Here is an 18,433-nt window from a genome sequence, read left to right on the forward strand (position 1 = left end):
TTTGTTCGAATTTAATGATGACCCGTAAATTTGTATTAAATATATGTAACATTCGAATTATAAATTTAATTATCTTTTGTGATTATGAAATAATTGTAAATTTGTGTTCAATATATATAACATTCACATTGAAAATTTAAATATTTTTTCTGTAAGTTGATTTTTTGTTATTTTACACATATGCCGAGTATGGAACTATTTTTTTCATATGAATCATTATAAATACCATTTATCAAGAATAAATATCGAACATTGAACATTTATGAAAAACAAATATTAAACAGTGTAAAGTAAACGAAAATATTATTCATTTAACGTACCTGTCTAATTGTTATTTAGGAAAATTTGACTGGTACAAAATTGTCGAGTATATCATATGGCTCTGCAGTTGCCACACCTACGGGGTCGAGGAAACAGTCTGATAGATGGTATTCTAGATATATTTGGACGTCCAGGACCACGCAGTTCAACTGCTGGTGGTAACAAATTATGAAACGGGAGAATGTGCTTGGGAACTTCCCATTCAGCTTCATTCGACAGAGGAAATATAGTCTCAACATATGATGTTCTTCAAGACTCAGTCGAATAATACAAAGAGCATAGCGTTCTCGCTACAAAGCCTCGATACATGGCCACCGTAATTGCATGCTCACATGGAAAACTCTCCAATCGAAATCTCGTACAAGTGCATGTGTTATCAGTCAAGCCCATCATATATGTCATATTACGTGCACATTGCACGGAGAAGCGGAACTCATCTAGTGCTTCCACATTCAACTTCCTCGCAACCTCTATCACCTTAAAGAGTTTCTCTTCTTGAGCTGAGGCCAACACGCTAGTGCAACTCTGTGATGCCGCACGTTGGTCATGAAACCACTGTTGCAGCTTGTTACGAATGTTCTCAATTATTGCGAGAATTGGTAACTCTTGATCCTTCTTAAACAATGCATTGAGAGACTCCGTGTTATTCGACGTCATCATGTTGTATCGATGTCCTGGAAAGTATAACTGCGTCCAATGTTCGATCACCATGTTCGTCAGAGACTCCAACGCCGGTAATGATTTACTTCCTATCTCGAACATAAACTTGTTACACTCTTCGACATTGTAAGCTTCGGCTGCTCCCCTGAACAATGAAACGATGTCTTTACCCCGATATCTAGTCTTCAAATTACTTTGTATATGGTACATGCAATACTCATGATGTGCCTCGGGAAAAACTTCAGCGATACTGTTTATTATAGACTGTCCCTGATCGATTACAAAGGCAAGGTCTTCGACTTCTCCGATCACTTCCCTCAGTTTAGAAAAGAACCAATGCATGGACAAATCATTCTCGTTGTCGACTATGCCGAATGCAATATGGTAAATTTGGATGTTGGCATCTTGACATGTAGCAATAATTAATTTGCCTTGATATTTAGCTTTCAGAGTTGTACCATCAACTAGAATTACGGGTCGCATTGCATTTCGAAAACCCCGAATACATTGTCTGAGAACCATGAAGAAATACTTAAAATAATTATCACCCCCGTCTCAATAAAAAATATCGTGCCACGATTAGTTGTTCCCATGTTATGACAATATCTGGTCAATTTAGCATATCTCTCCTCAACCGATCCCATTAAATCTTTCAACGCACATTCTTTGGTCTTCTAGGCTTTCTGGTAGCTTATGACCACTCCATATTCTCGACGGACGTCGTTAATGATATCTGAAAGTTTGTAGATCGTCCATAGGTCCTGATACTTGTGCCTTATCCGTCGACCAATAAATCATGCTCAAACTTGCCTGTGATCATTTCGACAAATTCTCACTTCGCAAGTATATTTCCGTGCATATTTGCGAACTACAAAACACTCATTCGTGTCCATCTTAATCACTATCAAGCGCCAATTGCAATTGTCGTCAATGCAGGCAATTGTCAATAATGACTTGGTTGATTTATTTACCTTAAACTCAAAGTTATATTTTAATGTCATCCGTTGTACAGCTTTCTGCAAATCTTTCTTGGTTTCAAATAGTTGCTTGACATACAAATCCTCATCATCGAGAGCCACAAGCGAAGAATTGAAGGACGGCCCACTTGTTCCACCCCCTGAGCTCCCACCCCACTCAGGTCTCTGTTGGGATAAAGCAATTAAATTTTCATTTGTAAAATCATTTATGTTTTCGTTGTCCTCAACTGTCGACGAAATTCTGTGCGTAATAGTGACTTCACGATCAGTAGCAACTGTCGCGGGAATAACCACAGCATCTGCAGGAACTATCTCCACTGTCTCCCAAAAATCTCGGACATTATTATCCGCTCTATCTGAATCTTCGCGTTCACCTTCGACAACACCTTCTTAACTAAAGTCATGCCAAGAACAGTCGGAGTCCTATGCATTTTATTCAATTCTAACAAATAATTCAATTCAACATCATTAGTAACAAATATAGGTAGCATCGGAATGGACGAATCCCAATAACCATTGAATAAATATCTCAGTTGCATATCGTACTGAGAAGAATTGACATTCAGCTTATTTTGCAAATCCTGGTACACTTCCGCATATGATGTTCTCTCTGTTACGAGAATTGCAATACAACCACATAATAAAAAATTCGTAAAACAGTCAAAAAAACAATCGACTGACAGTCAGCTGTTAATGTGAGAAACAACCGACTAACAGTCGACTGTTAGACGGTCTTTTGACAGCCGGCAATCTAACAGTCTTCGTTAACATCTCACAGTTAATCACTAAACTGTTTATTTTGCGTATGACTTTTTATTTTTCTATGGTTCTAAAGAAAAAAATTATAGATCTGTTAAAAAAAAAATTCTACTAACTACCGTGTTATTTAACTACTCAAACGTACACTACTGAAATCGAAATTAAACATGTGTAAAAATATACTTACTGATAAAAGTAATTAATCTGAAAAAAAATTCTAGCTTAGACATTTGAAGTTTTTTGATATTTTGAGGTTCAAACAGATGAAAAACGAGAGTTTTTTTGTGTTCGAAACTCGTTCTGCAATTTTATAAGTAGGGAAGTGTTTGATTTTTAATTATTAACTAAGAGGGTAATAATGTCATTTAAATTATCCAATATTTTGTAATTATATAATATATTTAAGGACATCTCTGTCTTTTACCATTCAAGAGGTTAATGTGATAATTTTCAAGTTTTTAAGAGTCAAAGTGGAAATAAGGACCTTTGACTAGGTCAATTTTAAAAGTACCCCAATTTTCACCATTCTCTATTAGTTCACAATTCGCTGAAGATCTACAATTTGTGAAGTGAGAACAAACTTAATAGTTGGCCCGCCATTTCTTGCCAAACTGGCGATTCTCACGTTTTTGAATTCCGTTTCAGGCAGAAGTTTGTCTTAAATGCCAACTCCATATTTTTTCCCATCATTTAACATCTCTTTGCAATCAAAGGAAGGGCTGATATTGTGTGACTGAGCGTTTTGGAGGCAACTTCCTCAGTATGAAGAGGACAAGCGAAGAAGGTATTATCTCTACTAACTGCAAATTATTAGAATTGTCATGTCAGACATGCTAAAAATGTTAATTTTCTAAAAAAGGAAGACACATCTAAGTCAAACAACGGTAAGATAACAGCACATTTTATAAGACAGTTTTAAGAAGAAAAGGCCACACATTTCATGAACCCACCGCTTTTCTATCATACATTTCATCAACTTTTATCAAAATATACTAAAATCTGATTTTTAGCTACACCAAACAGAGGCATAATATCTAAATTGAGGATAAATACGATAGAAAATTAAGAAGTAAAGAAATAAGTTCAACTAGAATATAACATGCAAGAATGTTGAAAACTTCAAACAAAAAGAAAGAAAAGGAAAAACAAAACAAAAAGAAATCTGAAAGCGTCTTCAATATTTGTTTTCCCTGGTTTTGAATAGTAATAGATTTCCAGAACTAGATAAAGGCTCTCATCCACCGTGCCAAGATAATAAGAAGTCAACATATGAAATTATATCAATACCCAGAGCACGAACACCATTTGTACAAAAGGTTTCTTGAAATCTTGACAGTTATTCTAGCTGTCTACCAGTATTATGGTATTAACATCAACCTCTATCATAAATAAATTAAAACTAGTTATAGTAATTAACAAAACTTACCAGGTAATATAGTAAGTTTAAAACAGGATGATCCAAAACATCCAGATCTGTGGCTTTGTCAAATGCATTAAAGCACATCTGCACACAATGACACAGTAATAGAAACATAAGATACTTGGAAAAATAATTATTTGAGAAAAGCTTATATTATGTGCTTCATCAACAGCAGCATCTCCTTTAGGATTAGTAATAAATTAAGTTTTTTAACACTTTACATCTGCAGCTCAACCACAAAATAAGATGCTAAGTAATGAAGAAGACTGGGCTTACCATAATACAGCGAATGAGAAAACATGTAAAACATATTGTGGTTACATAGCCAACCTGAATGTGTGAAGAAGTCAGGGGAAACAAAAGTTAAGTAAATGCTTGAAGAGATAAGAAAATGTCATGTAACTTGGAACATACCTCCTGTAGCTTCTTGCGCCTCCCTTTTGATTCTACAGGGAATCGCTGTAACATTAAGAACAACCTGCATGAAGAAAGAAATAAGAGTTAAAAATCACACTGATTATATAAAGCATCCACAAAACCCTTGTACCTAGCAGATAGCAAATATATATCCACAAAATAATACCAAATATATAACCTAATTTTCCTTTCTGATCAACATATATGTTCATAGTTAGAAATTAGAATAATACTCCATTACAAGATTATCGTTATTATATATGGCTGGTGCATGGATAATTAACATAACCACAGTAGAAGCCAGCTTTTTCTTATCTCGAGGAACCTTCTGTACACAATATTATCGTACTTCCAATAGAAAAAGATGTGCAAGGAAGCAAGTTTTTTGGTCATAGAAACAAATTTATGATTTATGAGTTCACCGCATACCAACCAATAAGAGAACTTAACTAAAACCCTATACATTATTGGAAGGTGAGAGAAGGTGATAGTGCATATGATTGTGTTCCAACTTTGTATTTTATTTACATTGTTCAAGAAGTTTACTTCCAGAACCAGAGTCAATTATCAAAGTGAGAGAACATTATTACCTTCCACCATAAACAAGAAATCCCAGAGCTGCAAATAAAGACACGCCTGCCAATTGATGTATGCTTTTAGTACCTCAAAGTTAATAATGCATACACAATATAACTTAATGGAAAATCTGAAATATGAACCTGCAAAGAACATCTTTGACAAGATTATCAGAACTGGGACAGGCTTCCACCATATAGTTAGCCACAAAAGTATCTGAAAGAAATTATAACATACAGTTAGTCTACCAATAAGTGCAAACTTCAGATACCTATACATAGCAATTCATATAAAAATTGTATCAGCACTCACTACTGTCAATTGATTAGAATTTTGCCATAGCATCACATTCTAATGTATGCAGCGTATATATGACTCGCAACATAACTACGTATAACAACAAAAATTTGATCAACTATTTAGTAATTAACTAAGTCCTACTTTAGAGCGGCTTTGAACTTAATTGGTCGGTGTAAAATAATTGTACTGAAGTTTCATTTTTTATTTGAGCGTCGCCTTTACATTAACTATAATGAAATCATACAGAAATTTTCTGTTTTGTAAATAGAGGTATCTTAAACACATCATGATGTCAACCCATGATAACTATCCTTTCAGTCATCTTGAGAAGCCATAATTGATGTAGATAAGTTATAGTAATTTGATATTACATAGAAGAGAAATTTAAGCCATAAAAGAGTCTCTGAACCATGATTAAAAGTTTCGAAACGTTGTTTCCACTTTGGAAGTTATAGAAAAGAAACACGAGGTAAAGAAAATGAATTAACTGATTTTTAAAATCTACAAAGTTTCAATTGCATAGAAATGAAACTTAAAACCATGTCCAGATAACAAATTTACTTCCAAGAACAACTGAATTTGACTAATGGTCAGCATATGCCTCCCAGTCTCCCTTCTTCCATGACCAGAATAGGAAAGGATACACATTACCCACGATTTTGAATTGGAAGGGAGATTTGAAAAAATGGCAGATGTATTCACTCTATCAATGACCTAGCTGGATATACCGTATCATAAGGGATTTGTCTATGATCATATTGCACATTTTCTCCTGACCACAGAAAGTCACAACAATGACTCAACAGAAGGAAAAGCCAGAGTAGAATCCACTCAATACTCTCCAAGTTTTGACCATATGAAAGTTCAAAAGATCAATTTCGTGACAATCCAAATTGCATTGCTTATTCTTATCTCCACAGCCATATGAGATAATTGCAACTGGCAACATGTTGAGCTAATTCAAATGTCATCACAGCAAGACACCAGCCTCATACAAACCAGAACACCTCAAATTTGACCTAACCTACTACAGGTGGATTTCTTTCTACATATATTATGGTTCACCAAAAAGGGATGTAAAGTAATAGTCATTTGATAAATAGACTTCAAGATGGTCAAATCCTCTTCAAGGGCTATGTTAGAGGATCCAAACTGGCATATATACAAGGACTGCCACAATAAATGTTCCAAGAACAGAAATTAAAAGGAAATTGACAAAAGTAGGATAAGGCAGAAGACAAAGAATAAAGTTTTAGACAGCAAGGAAAAATTTAGAAGGAAATTACTCACGCAATCACACCAGAAGTGAAAGCACAATATCCAACAGCAGATGCATCCAATGTGAACATAAATCAACAAGTTGCTTTTGAATATAGAGATGCATACAAAAGATTAAAGGAATGGCAGACGCATTAAAAATGAACATAAATCAACAATTCAAGCTGCGCCACATATAACATTATCCATAAAGTGAAGGCAAAGATGCACTAAAAATATCCTAAAGATAGGTACTTCAAGAATGTATCATAGTGGAAGCCTACTTAATGCATATTACTGAAAGAACATCGCCCCTCACCCCACCCCCTCTTCCCCCTCCCTCTGACATAAGAGGAAAAGGAAGAGACAGAAAAGGGAGAACTGTGACTGAATATCACTAATCGTTGTATGTTTTTGTTATTCCTTTTAAACATTGTATCCAATGATGGTTCTTTAATTATTCTCTGCATAGATAGAACAAACAAATGGCAGCATAACAAGATCTAATTGGGAAAATGAAAAAGCTGACAAGAAAATCCATTTTCGGAACCATCTATGCCTCATAGATTGCATTCTTATCAAAAACCTCCCACTTACTGGAACATATTTGGGCAAGAGTTTTCACCTGAATGGCATATACCACTATATTAATTGTGCAGAACGTAGGCCTTAGACCGTCGGTTGATACAGCACGTGCCTACCAAAAAATAAAAAAATGAGTTAGAATAATTCATTGTAAAGTAATGACAAAATGCATTAAAAATAAATATAATAATCCAACCTGGTAATAAATTTCTGCCCAGAACAACACTAGCAGTGCATATGTGGAGAAGAACACAAGACTTGGCATATCAAGCAAGATATGTTGGAGAATCTATGAAAAACATAATGGCAAACAATATATCAGACAACTATTAATAACAGAATACAGACAAAAGCAATAACATGTGTTAAAGTTGATAGTGATTATTTCCTACCTCTGGATTCAACTTTTGTACGTTCCTGCGAAATGCAAATACTAAGCATCGAACTAAACAAACAAAAAAGGGTTTTTCAGTTTAGAGCCAAAATCGTACCACAAATCAAAATTATGATTACAAAACTTATAAGCCTATAACATAAAATAGGTACAAACCCGCATTGACAAAGAAATTGAGAAAATGAAAGACTTTCTGTGTGGTCCAACCATACTCTGGTATTCTCAATTGTATCCTTACCAATTGTACCTAGAATGAACACATTCCAGCTTAGTAAAAACTATACAAACAGAATAAGTGAAGCACTTGAAAATCAATTTCGTAGAGATAGGTACTAAGTAATTTTATTCAAATAAAGAAACAAAGATTTTTTTCATTCCTTGTTTTCTTGTCAACAGGTTGCAAGAGATCAATTCAAACAAAAATAAATCCATAGTCTAGGTCGAGAACTTTCAGGAAATTGCCCACCTTGATATCAAATTTTATTGCAACTTACAGGGAAATTATCAATACTTTATTGGCTAGCTGAAAATTACAGTGTATTTTGTGAGATCAAGACAAAGAAAAGCTTAATTTCTTTTCAAATTTATGGCTTCAAGTGAAACATTTATTATTAAGGAAAAAAAAAAAGGAAACCAGTAATTTTACCTGGTAATTAAAAATTAAATGCATTTTGTTTTCTTTTTATTCGTTCATGGAAAGAAGAATTCAACTTGCAATTCACAACAAAATATTTATACGAAAAAGGGACAGGAGAAACAATATGAAAAAACATTGCAAAGGAAACTTAAAATTCACATCCTCAAATATTCGACTATCAAATAAAAAGTAGTGAATTTAATTACAAGAGCAAAGGCGGCGACAATTCCACAAAGGCAAGCGAGGACGTGAAATATGCGATCCTGCCAAACGGGTGACTCATTCATAACATCCCACCAACTCGTGGCATCTTTAAGGCTTAGCATCACCGTAGCCGCCGATGTGCGAACCATCTCCGCTCCGGTAAGCGACATTGCCGGAGACCTGTAATAGTAATTTATTCTCCGATTATCGAAAAAGGAGTGGTTAAATTGATTGTTCCTTGAAAAGCGTAAAGTTATCAATATCGTTGTGATGGGTGGGGATGGCTTTTGGAGGAAATTCGAAGGCGATTGCGTGGTCTCAATCTAACAAGGATCACAAGTAATCTCCGAAATCCAGCACACAGGATTAAGACATTAAAGGCAACCTCAATGGACAAATAGATTAATTCACATCCTAATATTTATGACGTCACCCTAACAGTAAAAGAAAATAACTTCTTGTTAAACTAGCTATAATATTAAAGGCAACCTCAATGGACAAATAGATTAATTCACATCCTAATATTTATGACGTCACCCTAACAGTAAAAGAAAATAACTTCTTGTTAAACTAGCTATTATATTATGGAGATTGAAAAATTGGATTCAATTAAATTAATATATCGATTATGAGTTAAAGTAGTTTTGTAATTAGAATTCTAATTTAACAATTAGTTTGTGGGCATAGTAACTCAGTTTGATTTTTTTTTTTTTAGCCTATCGCCTTTGCATAATATAAAGAGTCTAGCGAAGAAAAAGAACTCAATCTAATAAAAGAGGGAAAAAATCATAAAATGATAAAATAAGGTGTTGAATTTCTTGTTTTGTTTTCAATGTAAAATTGAGAATTCCAGAGTGGCAATAAAAAAAAATTGTTCGAAGTTTAATGCAAGGGGTTTATTATTTCGTCGCTTGAATTGTTTATTCGATTTTAGGGTTTCACTGTAACGTCAATGTTTAGAGCATTTTCAAGAGACTCCATAAATATGATATACTTTCTATTTTAAAGAGATAACCCTTCAAATTATGTTCTAAGAGCATTTTCAATAGATTCTTTAAATATGAAAAGCTCTCTATTGTAAATAATCAACTCTTAAAATCATGTTTTAAGTGAATTTTTAAATTAACATTTTAATTTAGAGAATGAGCTTGACTCTTCAAATTCACTCTCTATAATTAACTACATTCAAAGTATTTCAATTTTCAATATAGAAAAATTATAAAATTATATAGAGAAGAGCTAGTTGAACTAAAGAAGGAGAAAAATAATAAATATTTTTTTGGATCTAATAAAATTAAGTGTTAAATATTAAGCGCTTGTTGGAGTAGTTCACAATTTTAACTCTTTAAATTTATAGATGCTCTCTAAATGATAGAATATTCTCTTCAAAATTAGAAAGTTTCTTTGAGATACTCTAAGAAACTCTTTAAATTAACTTTTTAATTTAGAGAGTGGGTTTGGTTCTCTAAATTTCCACCCTCTATAATTAAATGCATTCTAAGTGTTTTAATTTTTAATGTAAGGAAATAATAAAATAATCTAGAAAAACGTTAGTTAAAATAAAAGATGTTGAAAAATAATAAATATTTTTTGGGAATAGTAAAATTAAATGTTAAATATAAAGAGTTTGTTTGAGTACTTCAAAATTTTAACTTTCTAAATTTAAAGGTGCTTTTCAAATGATAGAATATACTCTTTAAAAATAGAGAGTCACTTTGAGATGTTCTGAAACATTATGGAGTGGATTCAACGGTGTAGGGTTATGGTTGGAGCTCAACTTTAATCAAAAACAACTTAAAATAACACTCAATTGAAAGTAATCGTTGATAGGGACATATCCAGGATTAGATCCAAAATCGGAATATAAAATTTCAAACTAGGCTATTACGTGGAAAAAAATTTACACATAAAAACTGGTTTTTTACCAAAAAAATAAAAACTACCTTTAAAAAAAAGTTGTTGGGCTTGGGGGGACTACAGCCCTGCCCTGCCCCCCCCCCCCCCCCCCCAAAAAAAACACCCCCACACTTTCAAGTAAAAGAACAAATATAGACAAGAAAAGATGGACTAGCAGAGTAAGAAGAGATAGAGAAATGGAGACACATTCTGAGAAGTAAGAGAAGAGGAAACTAGATTCACAAATGATAGAGATAAAGAAGAGAAGTAGATTTAGAAAAGTAAGATAAGATGAACTCAGATAAGAGAAGAGGAATTATAGTACTTTAACTGTGAAGAAGAAGCATAACTGAGGGAGTGGAAGACATATTCATAGAAGGAAGAATAGAAGAAGAATTCTGATAAGAGAAGAATAACGACGAAGCAGATAAAGAGAAAATGGGAAAATTCGATTTTGCACCAAACTAACAATTTTCAACTTCCTTTTTCATTTTCCCCATGTGTTGGATTTATAGAGTTATAGAATATTGCAGAATGTCATGTTTGTGGGTGAGTAGTGATATAGTGAGTGTGTTGGAATTTGGTTTAAGGATTGAAAAATTTGGTCAAGTATAAAACATGAAAAGTGACTTTGTGCAATTTCAGTTAAATATTCGAACTTGATCAGATAGTCAAATTACAAATATAAATAGACTATCTTGCCGAAAAATTTGCCTAACACTGTCGCTCACCTGGCGCTCAAGCGTTAAGACCATCACTCGAGCAACAAGTGGATGAAAATTTTCTATTGAAAATTTGTCGCTAGTGCTCGAGCGATAGGCCAACGACAAGCAAGGGATATTTCCATTCGTAAAGGTTGCTGAGTTTGGAGCATGTTACTTCACTCACAACCTCTCCTCTTGTATAAATAGGACCATTTGGACATCCATTGTGCAACCATATCATTTGCATTGAGTATTATATCAAAAATTCTTGCAAAAACCCTCCAAAAATCATTTTCTTGTAAAGGGAAGAATTTCATTTGAGTTTGTTGTTACTTTTGGTTCAAAGTACTTCTCCCACAAGTTGTATCCGCTGTATCATGGGAAACAAGTGTCGTAATCCATTAGCACCGTTGCGGACAATTTTGTCTTAAAGAAAAAGTGTTAATCATTTGCCTCAGATTTCTTTTCATTACTTTCTTTTTCTCCTTCTTCTTTCATTTCTTTTCTAATCTTCATAAAATTTAATTACCCTCCTGCGAATTAAACTTAACATTTTTATTTTTATTTTTTTGTATTGATAAACAACAATTCCTTGCACATCTCACCAACAGTGTAATTAGGCATGATATGTAGCCGTTAAGAATTTAAAGATTATTGTCACTTCAAAAGCATTTAGCTGCATTGGAGTTTTGGCTACCCAATTTCTTTATAGTGAACGACTAAACCTTCTTCGAAAAATTTGTTGGAGACGACTTATAACAAGGGCTATGTAAGAGTTGGTTTTTGATATATTTGTTTGATCAATTTTAACCTACAAGAGCGTGATCAAAACACAATTTATATGAATGAAAATTTGGACAGAGTTTTGGTATAACAATTACGCAAAACAAGGATTAAGAATGAGTAGAAATAGAGAATAATCTAAAGCGAGATGTTTTTCTTTCCTTAAGACAAATTACCCCGCTACAGTGCTCACGGTGAATGACACTTATCTCCTAAGATACAATGGATTCACAACTTGTGGTAGCAACACTTCAAACCACAAGAAACCGACGAACTTTTGACAGAATTTCCCCTTTACAAAGGAAATGCATGAAAATGCTATAGGATTAGAAATGAAAGAATTGCAAGCAGAGAATGAATACTCAATGAAATTAGTGTACCCAAAACCATGTCCGCAGGGTCCTATTTATATATGTAGAAAGAGTGCAAATGAAGTAGTATGGATCAAAACATGCATCCTTTCGAAAAGTTGTAACACTTGGCCAAAACCTGTATCTTTTCATTTCTTCCAACTTTGGTCCGCAATTTTTCATTCATCTGAAATTGATTTTGAGATTCCGAATATACCACGACGATCTACTCGACGAGTAGAATAAGTTGGTCTATTTACTTTTGTAATTTGACCATCGGATCAAGTCCGAATATTTGATCGAAATTGACACGTAGTCACACACTTTTACTTTCCACTTTTACACACATTTTCATTTTTCAATTTTTGGTTAATTATTTGAACCAATTCCTACAATCCTCCACAATGGAAATTCGGGTACGCATATTTAAATGCAATGATATGATGCAATGTAGAGATGGTGCGAAGAAATACTGCATCAGGGATGGTGGCTTCTGGCCTTAAACCTCCCTTAGTGAAATATTATCGGACTTACTCGGCTAATTGGTGAACCATAGGTCTTGAACCACTCAACCTTTAGTGTAAGTCAAGACAACAATACTCACACAGATATCTTCCATATTCTGTACTTAATTCTCATGACTTGGTTCATTTTGGCCATGAGCCCTTCTTGATTTCATAAGTATTTAGAGAATTCAAACCTTAAACAATTCTTATCGAAGCGGCTCCACTTCACACTTACATAGGTGACCTCCTATTAAGAGTATTTTGTCCTACTCCACTTAACTTAAGCAAAATATAGAAATTATTAAAAGACAATCTTAGCATCTATCCACTCCGCAGAAAGCACTTTAGTATCATAGAAATGAGTTAGGAATTCTAATTTCCTAAGTGCTTCATGGAATTTTCACAACTTAGTTGTCCCTTTGAATCAAGATATTGGGATCTCCAGTGAACAAGGTAGGGTTACCATTGCAAAAACTCTTACATAGTAGGCTTTAATATCATTCCTCTTGATATGAAACGCACTTGATCTCTAGGCAAACTTTTTGTAAGTGGATCCGCAATATTCTCCTTTGATTTCACATAATCTATGGAGATAATGTCATTTGAGATCAGTTGCTTAATGGTGTTGTGTCTACGATGAATATGTCTAGATTTACCATTATACATGTTGCTTCGAGCCCTTCCAATTACTGATTGACTATCACAATGTATACTTATCACAGGTATTGGCTTGGGCTAACATGGAACATCTTCTAAGAAATTTCGAAGTCATTCTGCTTCTTCTCCAGCTTTGTCCAAAGCAATAAACTCAGATTCTATCGTTGATCGAGCTATGCACATTTGCTTTGTTGATTTCTATGATACAACAGCTCCACCAATGGTGAATACATAACCACTAGTAGATTTGGAATCCTTCATATCGGATATTCAATTCGCATCACAATATCCTTCTAGTACCGCAGGATATTTTGTGAAGTGTAATCCATAGGTTAAAGTATACTTCAAGTATCTTAGAACCCTCATCAAAGCCTTCCAATGATCACGGTTTGGATTACTTGTAAATTTACTAAGTTGATTCACCGCAAAAGCAATATCTGGTCGAGTACAGTTTGTAATATACATAAGACTGTCAATTATTTGTAAATACCTTAGTTGTGATATGCGTTCTCCTGTATTCTTGACTAAGTACATAGTCGGATCAAGAGGAGTTCTCGCAGGACTGTCCTCAGACATCTCAAACTTCTTAAGTACTTTTTCTAATAGTGAGATTGTAAAAGTACAATTCCATCCTGCGTTTTAGAGATTTTAATCTCTAGGATTACATCTGGCACACCCATATCTTTCATATCGAAATGCTTTGTTAGCATCTTTTTGGTGTTAAGCAACATTTCGTGACTATTGCCCATTATTAATATGTCGTCCACCTATAGACATACAATTACATAGGCATTCTATGCATGTTTAATATATACATATTTGTCACATTCGTTGATCTTGAGTCCATTTGACAACATTGTTTTGTCCAACTTTTGTTGCCATTGTTTAGGGGATGTTTTAATCCATACAAGGACTTAACAAGTTTACACACATTATATTTTTAGTTATGAGAAATGAACACTTCAGGTTGTTCCATGTAAATCTCCTCTTCTAATTCACCGTTTATGAATGCTATTTTTACATTCATTTGATGAATCTAAAGATTGTGTATTGCCGCAATTGCAATTAACAACATTATCGACGTGATTCTAGTCACGGGTGAGTAGGTATCAAAAAAGTCAAGTCCTTCTTTTTGCCTATATCCTTTAGCAACCAATCTAACCTTATATTTATCAATGGATCCATCAGGTTTCAATTTCTTTTTGAATATCCATTTACATTCTAAAGGTTTGTTACCGGGAGGTAAATCAACCAACTCCCATGTATGGTTTGCATTATAAAATCTATCTCATTATTGATAGCTTCTTTCCAATGCGGTGCTTCCGATGTAAACATTGCTCCATCTTGGATCATCTTCTACCATATAGGTTAGAAAATCTGGGTCAAACGTCTTAGAAGTCTTAGCCCTTTTACTACGCCTTGGTTCTTCCTCATTTGAAGTTCCATTGGTAGTTTCATATGTTCTCTTGTTGGAACTCGTATTTTCCTTATCTTTGCAAGGAAAAATATTTTCAAAGAATGTCGCATTCCTTGATTTAATTATGGTCCTTTCGTGTACGTCTTGTATTTCGAATTTGTGTACAAGAAATCGATATGCGCCACTATTATTGGCGTATCCAATAAATATGCAATCTATCGTTTTAGGACTAATTTTCACTTATTTAGGCTTAGGTACCTCAACCTTAGCCAAACACCCCCACACTTTCAAGTATTAGTAGGATGGAGGATGGCCTTTCCATAATTCATATGTTGTATCTTCCATTTTCTTAAGAGGTATTTTATTAAGAAGATTGTTTGTCGTTAAAATAGCCTCCCCTACATGTTCTGTGATAAACCCGAACTTATTAACATGACATTCATTATTTCTATAAGTGTTCGATTTTTGCGTTCTGCAATATCATTTGATAAGGAGAGTAAGGTGTCGTTGTTTGATGAACAATTCCATATTCAGAACAAAAGTCTTCAAATGGTGCCCCATATTCACCTCCTCTATCACTACGAATATTCTTTATTTGTTTTTCAAGTTGTGTTTCAACTTCAGCCTTATAGGTTTTGAATGTATCTAAGACTTCGTCTTTACTTCTCAAAAGAAAGATATAGCAAAACTTTGTACAATCATCAATAAATATCACAAAGTATTTCTTACCACCTCGAGTTTATACAAATTTTAGATCGCATATATTGCTATGTATCAATTCAACAGGGGTTGTATTCCTTTGTATTGAATGGAATAGTGATTTAGCCAATTTTGCTTCAAACATATTTCACATTTATAATTAGGATTGATTTTATGCACCGGAATTAAACTTTGATTCGTTAGTTTGCGCAACGATTTGTAATTCACGTGTCCTAATCGACTAGGCCACAAAGATGAAGGCTCAAGCAAGTAATGGAATTTATAGTTTTATTCATAACGACTTGCTTCGATACAATTGTAAGAACGTTCAACTTGAGCATTCCATTACACGTATATCATTTCCCTACATATGTCTCATTCTTAGACAACACAAATTTATCAGATACAAATACAAGTTTAAAACCATTTTTGCTAAGTAGAGATCCGGACACTAAATTCTTTCGTATATCCGATACATGTAGGACATTGTTGAGGACGAGTTCTTTCCCGGATGTCATCTTCAAAGTGACTTTGTCTTATCCTTCAACTTTGAAACTTGCAGAATTTTCCATGTATAGTTGTTCCCCATTCAATTCTTGATAGTTGGAGAACATCGCCTTGTCCGCATACACATGGCGGATAGCGTTCGGTGTCAATCCACCATTCTCTAGTATTTCCAATCATGTTGCATTCGGACATTACGGTAGATAAACTCATTTCTTGCAGTCCATCGGATAGAGTGTTATTTGCAATCATGTGGATTTGAACATTCTTCTTTGGCTTTCGACATTTACTTGAACGATGTCCAGCCTTGCCACAGTTGTAACTATTTCCTTTGAACTTCTTAACCTTCTTAGAATTGTCTCTTAACGGTGCATAATTAGGAGCCTTTCGTTTTTTGTTTGTTGCCTTTGGTTCCATTTCAACAAAATTTGCACCATCTTGATCAACCGGCCTTCGTTCGATTTTTCGATTGTCCTCTTCAATCCTCAAGCGCACAATCAATTCTTCCAAGTTCATTTTCTTGCGTTTATGCTTGAGGTAATTTTTAAAATCTCTCCACATAGGAGGGAGTTTCTCAATAATGGCAGTCACTTGGAATGATTCACTGAATTCCATTTTCTCGTCATGGATGTTGTGCAACAAGACTTGAATCTCTTGCACTTGGCTAATCACGGTTTTGGAATCCACCATCTTTTAGTCCAAAAATTTGTCGACAATGAACTTCTTTGTTCCGGCATCCTCGGTCTTGTACTTTGTCTCTAAAGAATACCATTGTTCCTTGGCTGATTCATTTGAACTATACATCCCATATAGTGTATTATCCAATCCGTTTAAGATATAGTTCTTGCATATGAAGTCCAAGTGTTTCTATGCATCCAAAGTAATAATCGATTCACGATTATTTTCCCCTTCTTGTACAGTCGGTGCAATTTCTTTTAGAAATTTAGCCAAATTAAGAGTGGTGAGATAAAACAACATCTTTTATTGCCACCTCTTGAAGTATACTCCTGCAAATTTTTTCGGCTTTTCCCCATGTGGGATAGTAGTATTATGTAATGGTATGGCCACAGGTGCTATCACATTACTGGAACCATTTTGACTTGACGAAATCTCGATGGTAGTCATTTCTGTTACACAAATAGAAGTTCAACAAAATAATAATAATATTGGTGGAGGAATAGTACACAAAACACTATTCAAACAAAGTAATGATTTTCCACAACCAACCACAAAGAGGCAAAAATTTGTTTTAAATTTGTTGGAGACGACTTATAAAAGGGGCTATATAAAGGTTGGTTTTTGATATATTTATTTGACCAGTTTTAACCCACAAGAGCGTGATCAAAACACAATTTATATGAATGAAAATTTGGACAGAGTTTCGGTATAACGATTACGCAAAATAAGGATTAAGAAGGAGTAGAAATAAAGAATAGTCTAAGGCAAGATGTTATCTCTTTCCTTAAGACAAATTGCCCCGCTACGGTGCTCACGGTGAATGATACTTATCTCTCAAGATACAATGAATTCACAACTTGTGGTAGCAGTACTTCAAACCACAAGAAACCGACAAAGTTTTGACAGAATTTCCCCTCTACAAAAGAAATGCATGAAAATGCTATGGAATTAGAAATGAGAGAATTGCTGGAGGATAATGAATGTTCAATGCAATTGGTGTACCCAAAATCATGTCCATAGGGTCCTATTTATAGATGTAGAAAGGGTGCAAATGAAGTAGTGTGGACCAAAACATGCATCCTTTCGAAAAATTGTAACACTTGACCAAAATCTGCATCCTTTCGAAAAGTTGCAACACTTCATTTCTTCCAACTTTGGTCCACAATTTCTCATTCATCCGGAATTGGTTTTGAGATTTCAAATATACCATGACGATCTACTCGACCAGTAGAATAAGTTGATCTATTTACTTTTGTAATTTGACTATCGGATCAACTTCGAATATTTAGTCGAAATTGACACGTAGTCACACCTTTTCATTTTTCAATTTTTGATTAATTATTTGAACCAATTCCTACAGAATTCAAAGACACAGCATTTGCAAGAATCAAAGGGCTATAATTACTGGGTAGAACCTGATTCGTTAATATACACTAGATTCTCATTCTTGCCTTGGAATATGTAGTCAAGACAATTATTCTCTCTAAACTGTGGAAAGACCTCTAGATCTTTCTTCCATGCCTTAGATTTGACCAATGTTGCTATGTAGGCTCGGTGAAATTCAGAGATTCTGCTAATTGAACTCCAATGCTTTTGGAAAGGTAAGAAGATTCAGAAATTCACTGTTGAATATAATAACTCTTCTCATCAGAAATTCACTCTTGAATGCAATAACTCTCTCACTGATTTTATCTACAGATCTTAATTTGTCGCTCCCTTTCGCATTGGAATA

The 18,433-nt window shown here is 34.2% G+C and overlaps 1 protein-coding gene across 2 annotated transcripts; it reads right to left on the minus strand.

Annotated features, from left to right (window-relative positions):
- Window positions 1-3,115: 3,115 nt before the first annotated feature.
- On the minus strand, window positions 3,116-8,899 carry LOC111372776 (tobamovirus multiplication protein 3-like). Of its 2 annotated transcripts, XM_022995178.1 has the most exons (11): window positions 8,510-8,899; window positions 7,823-7,913; window positions 7,665-7,717; window positions 7,469-7,561; window positions 7,313-7,384; window positions 5,274-5,346; window positions 5,145-5,190; window positions 4,552-4,615; window positions 4,414-4,467; window positions 4,144-4,221; window positions 3,116-3,517 (listed from the first exon to the last, which is right to left on the minus strand). In XM_022995178.1, exons 1-11 carry the CDS (start codon window positions 8,675-8,677, stop codon window positions 3,425-3,427), a joined length of 885 nt encoding a protein of 294 aa, XP_022850946.1. In that variant the 5' UTR covers window positions 8,678-8,899; the 3' UTR covers window positions 3,116-3,424. The 2 variants fall into 2 exon arrangements, with proteins under 2 accessions (XP_022850946.1, XP_022850947.1); XM_022995179.1 differs by lacking the exon at window positions 4,414-4,467.
- Between the last annotated feature and the right edge of the window lie 9,534 nt (window positions 8,900-18,433).

This window comes from Olea europaea, unplaced genomic scaffold, assembly GCF_002742605.1.
Source record: "Olea europaea var. sylvestris unplaced genomic scaffold, O_europaea_v1 scaffold1025, whole genome shotgun sequence".
Classification (NCBI taxonomy): Eukaryota; Viridiplantae; Streptophyta; class Magnoliopsida; order Lamiales; family Oleaceae; genus Olea; species Olea europaea.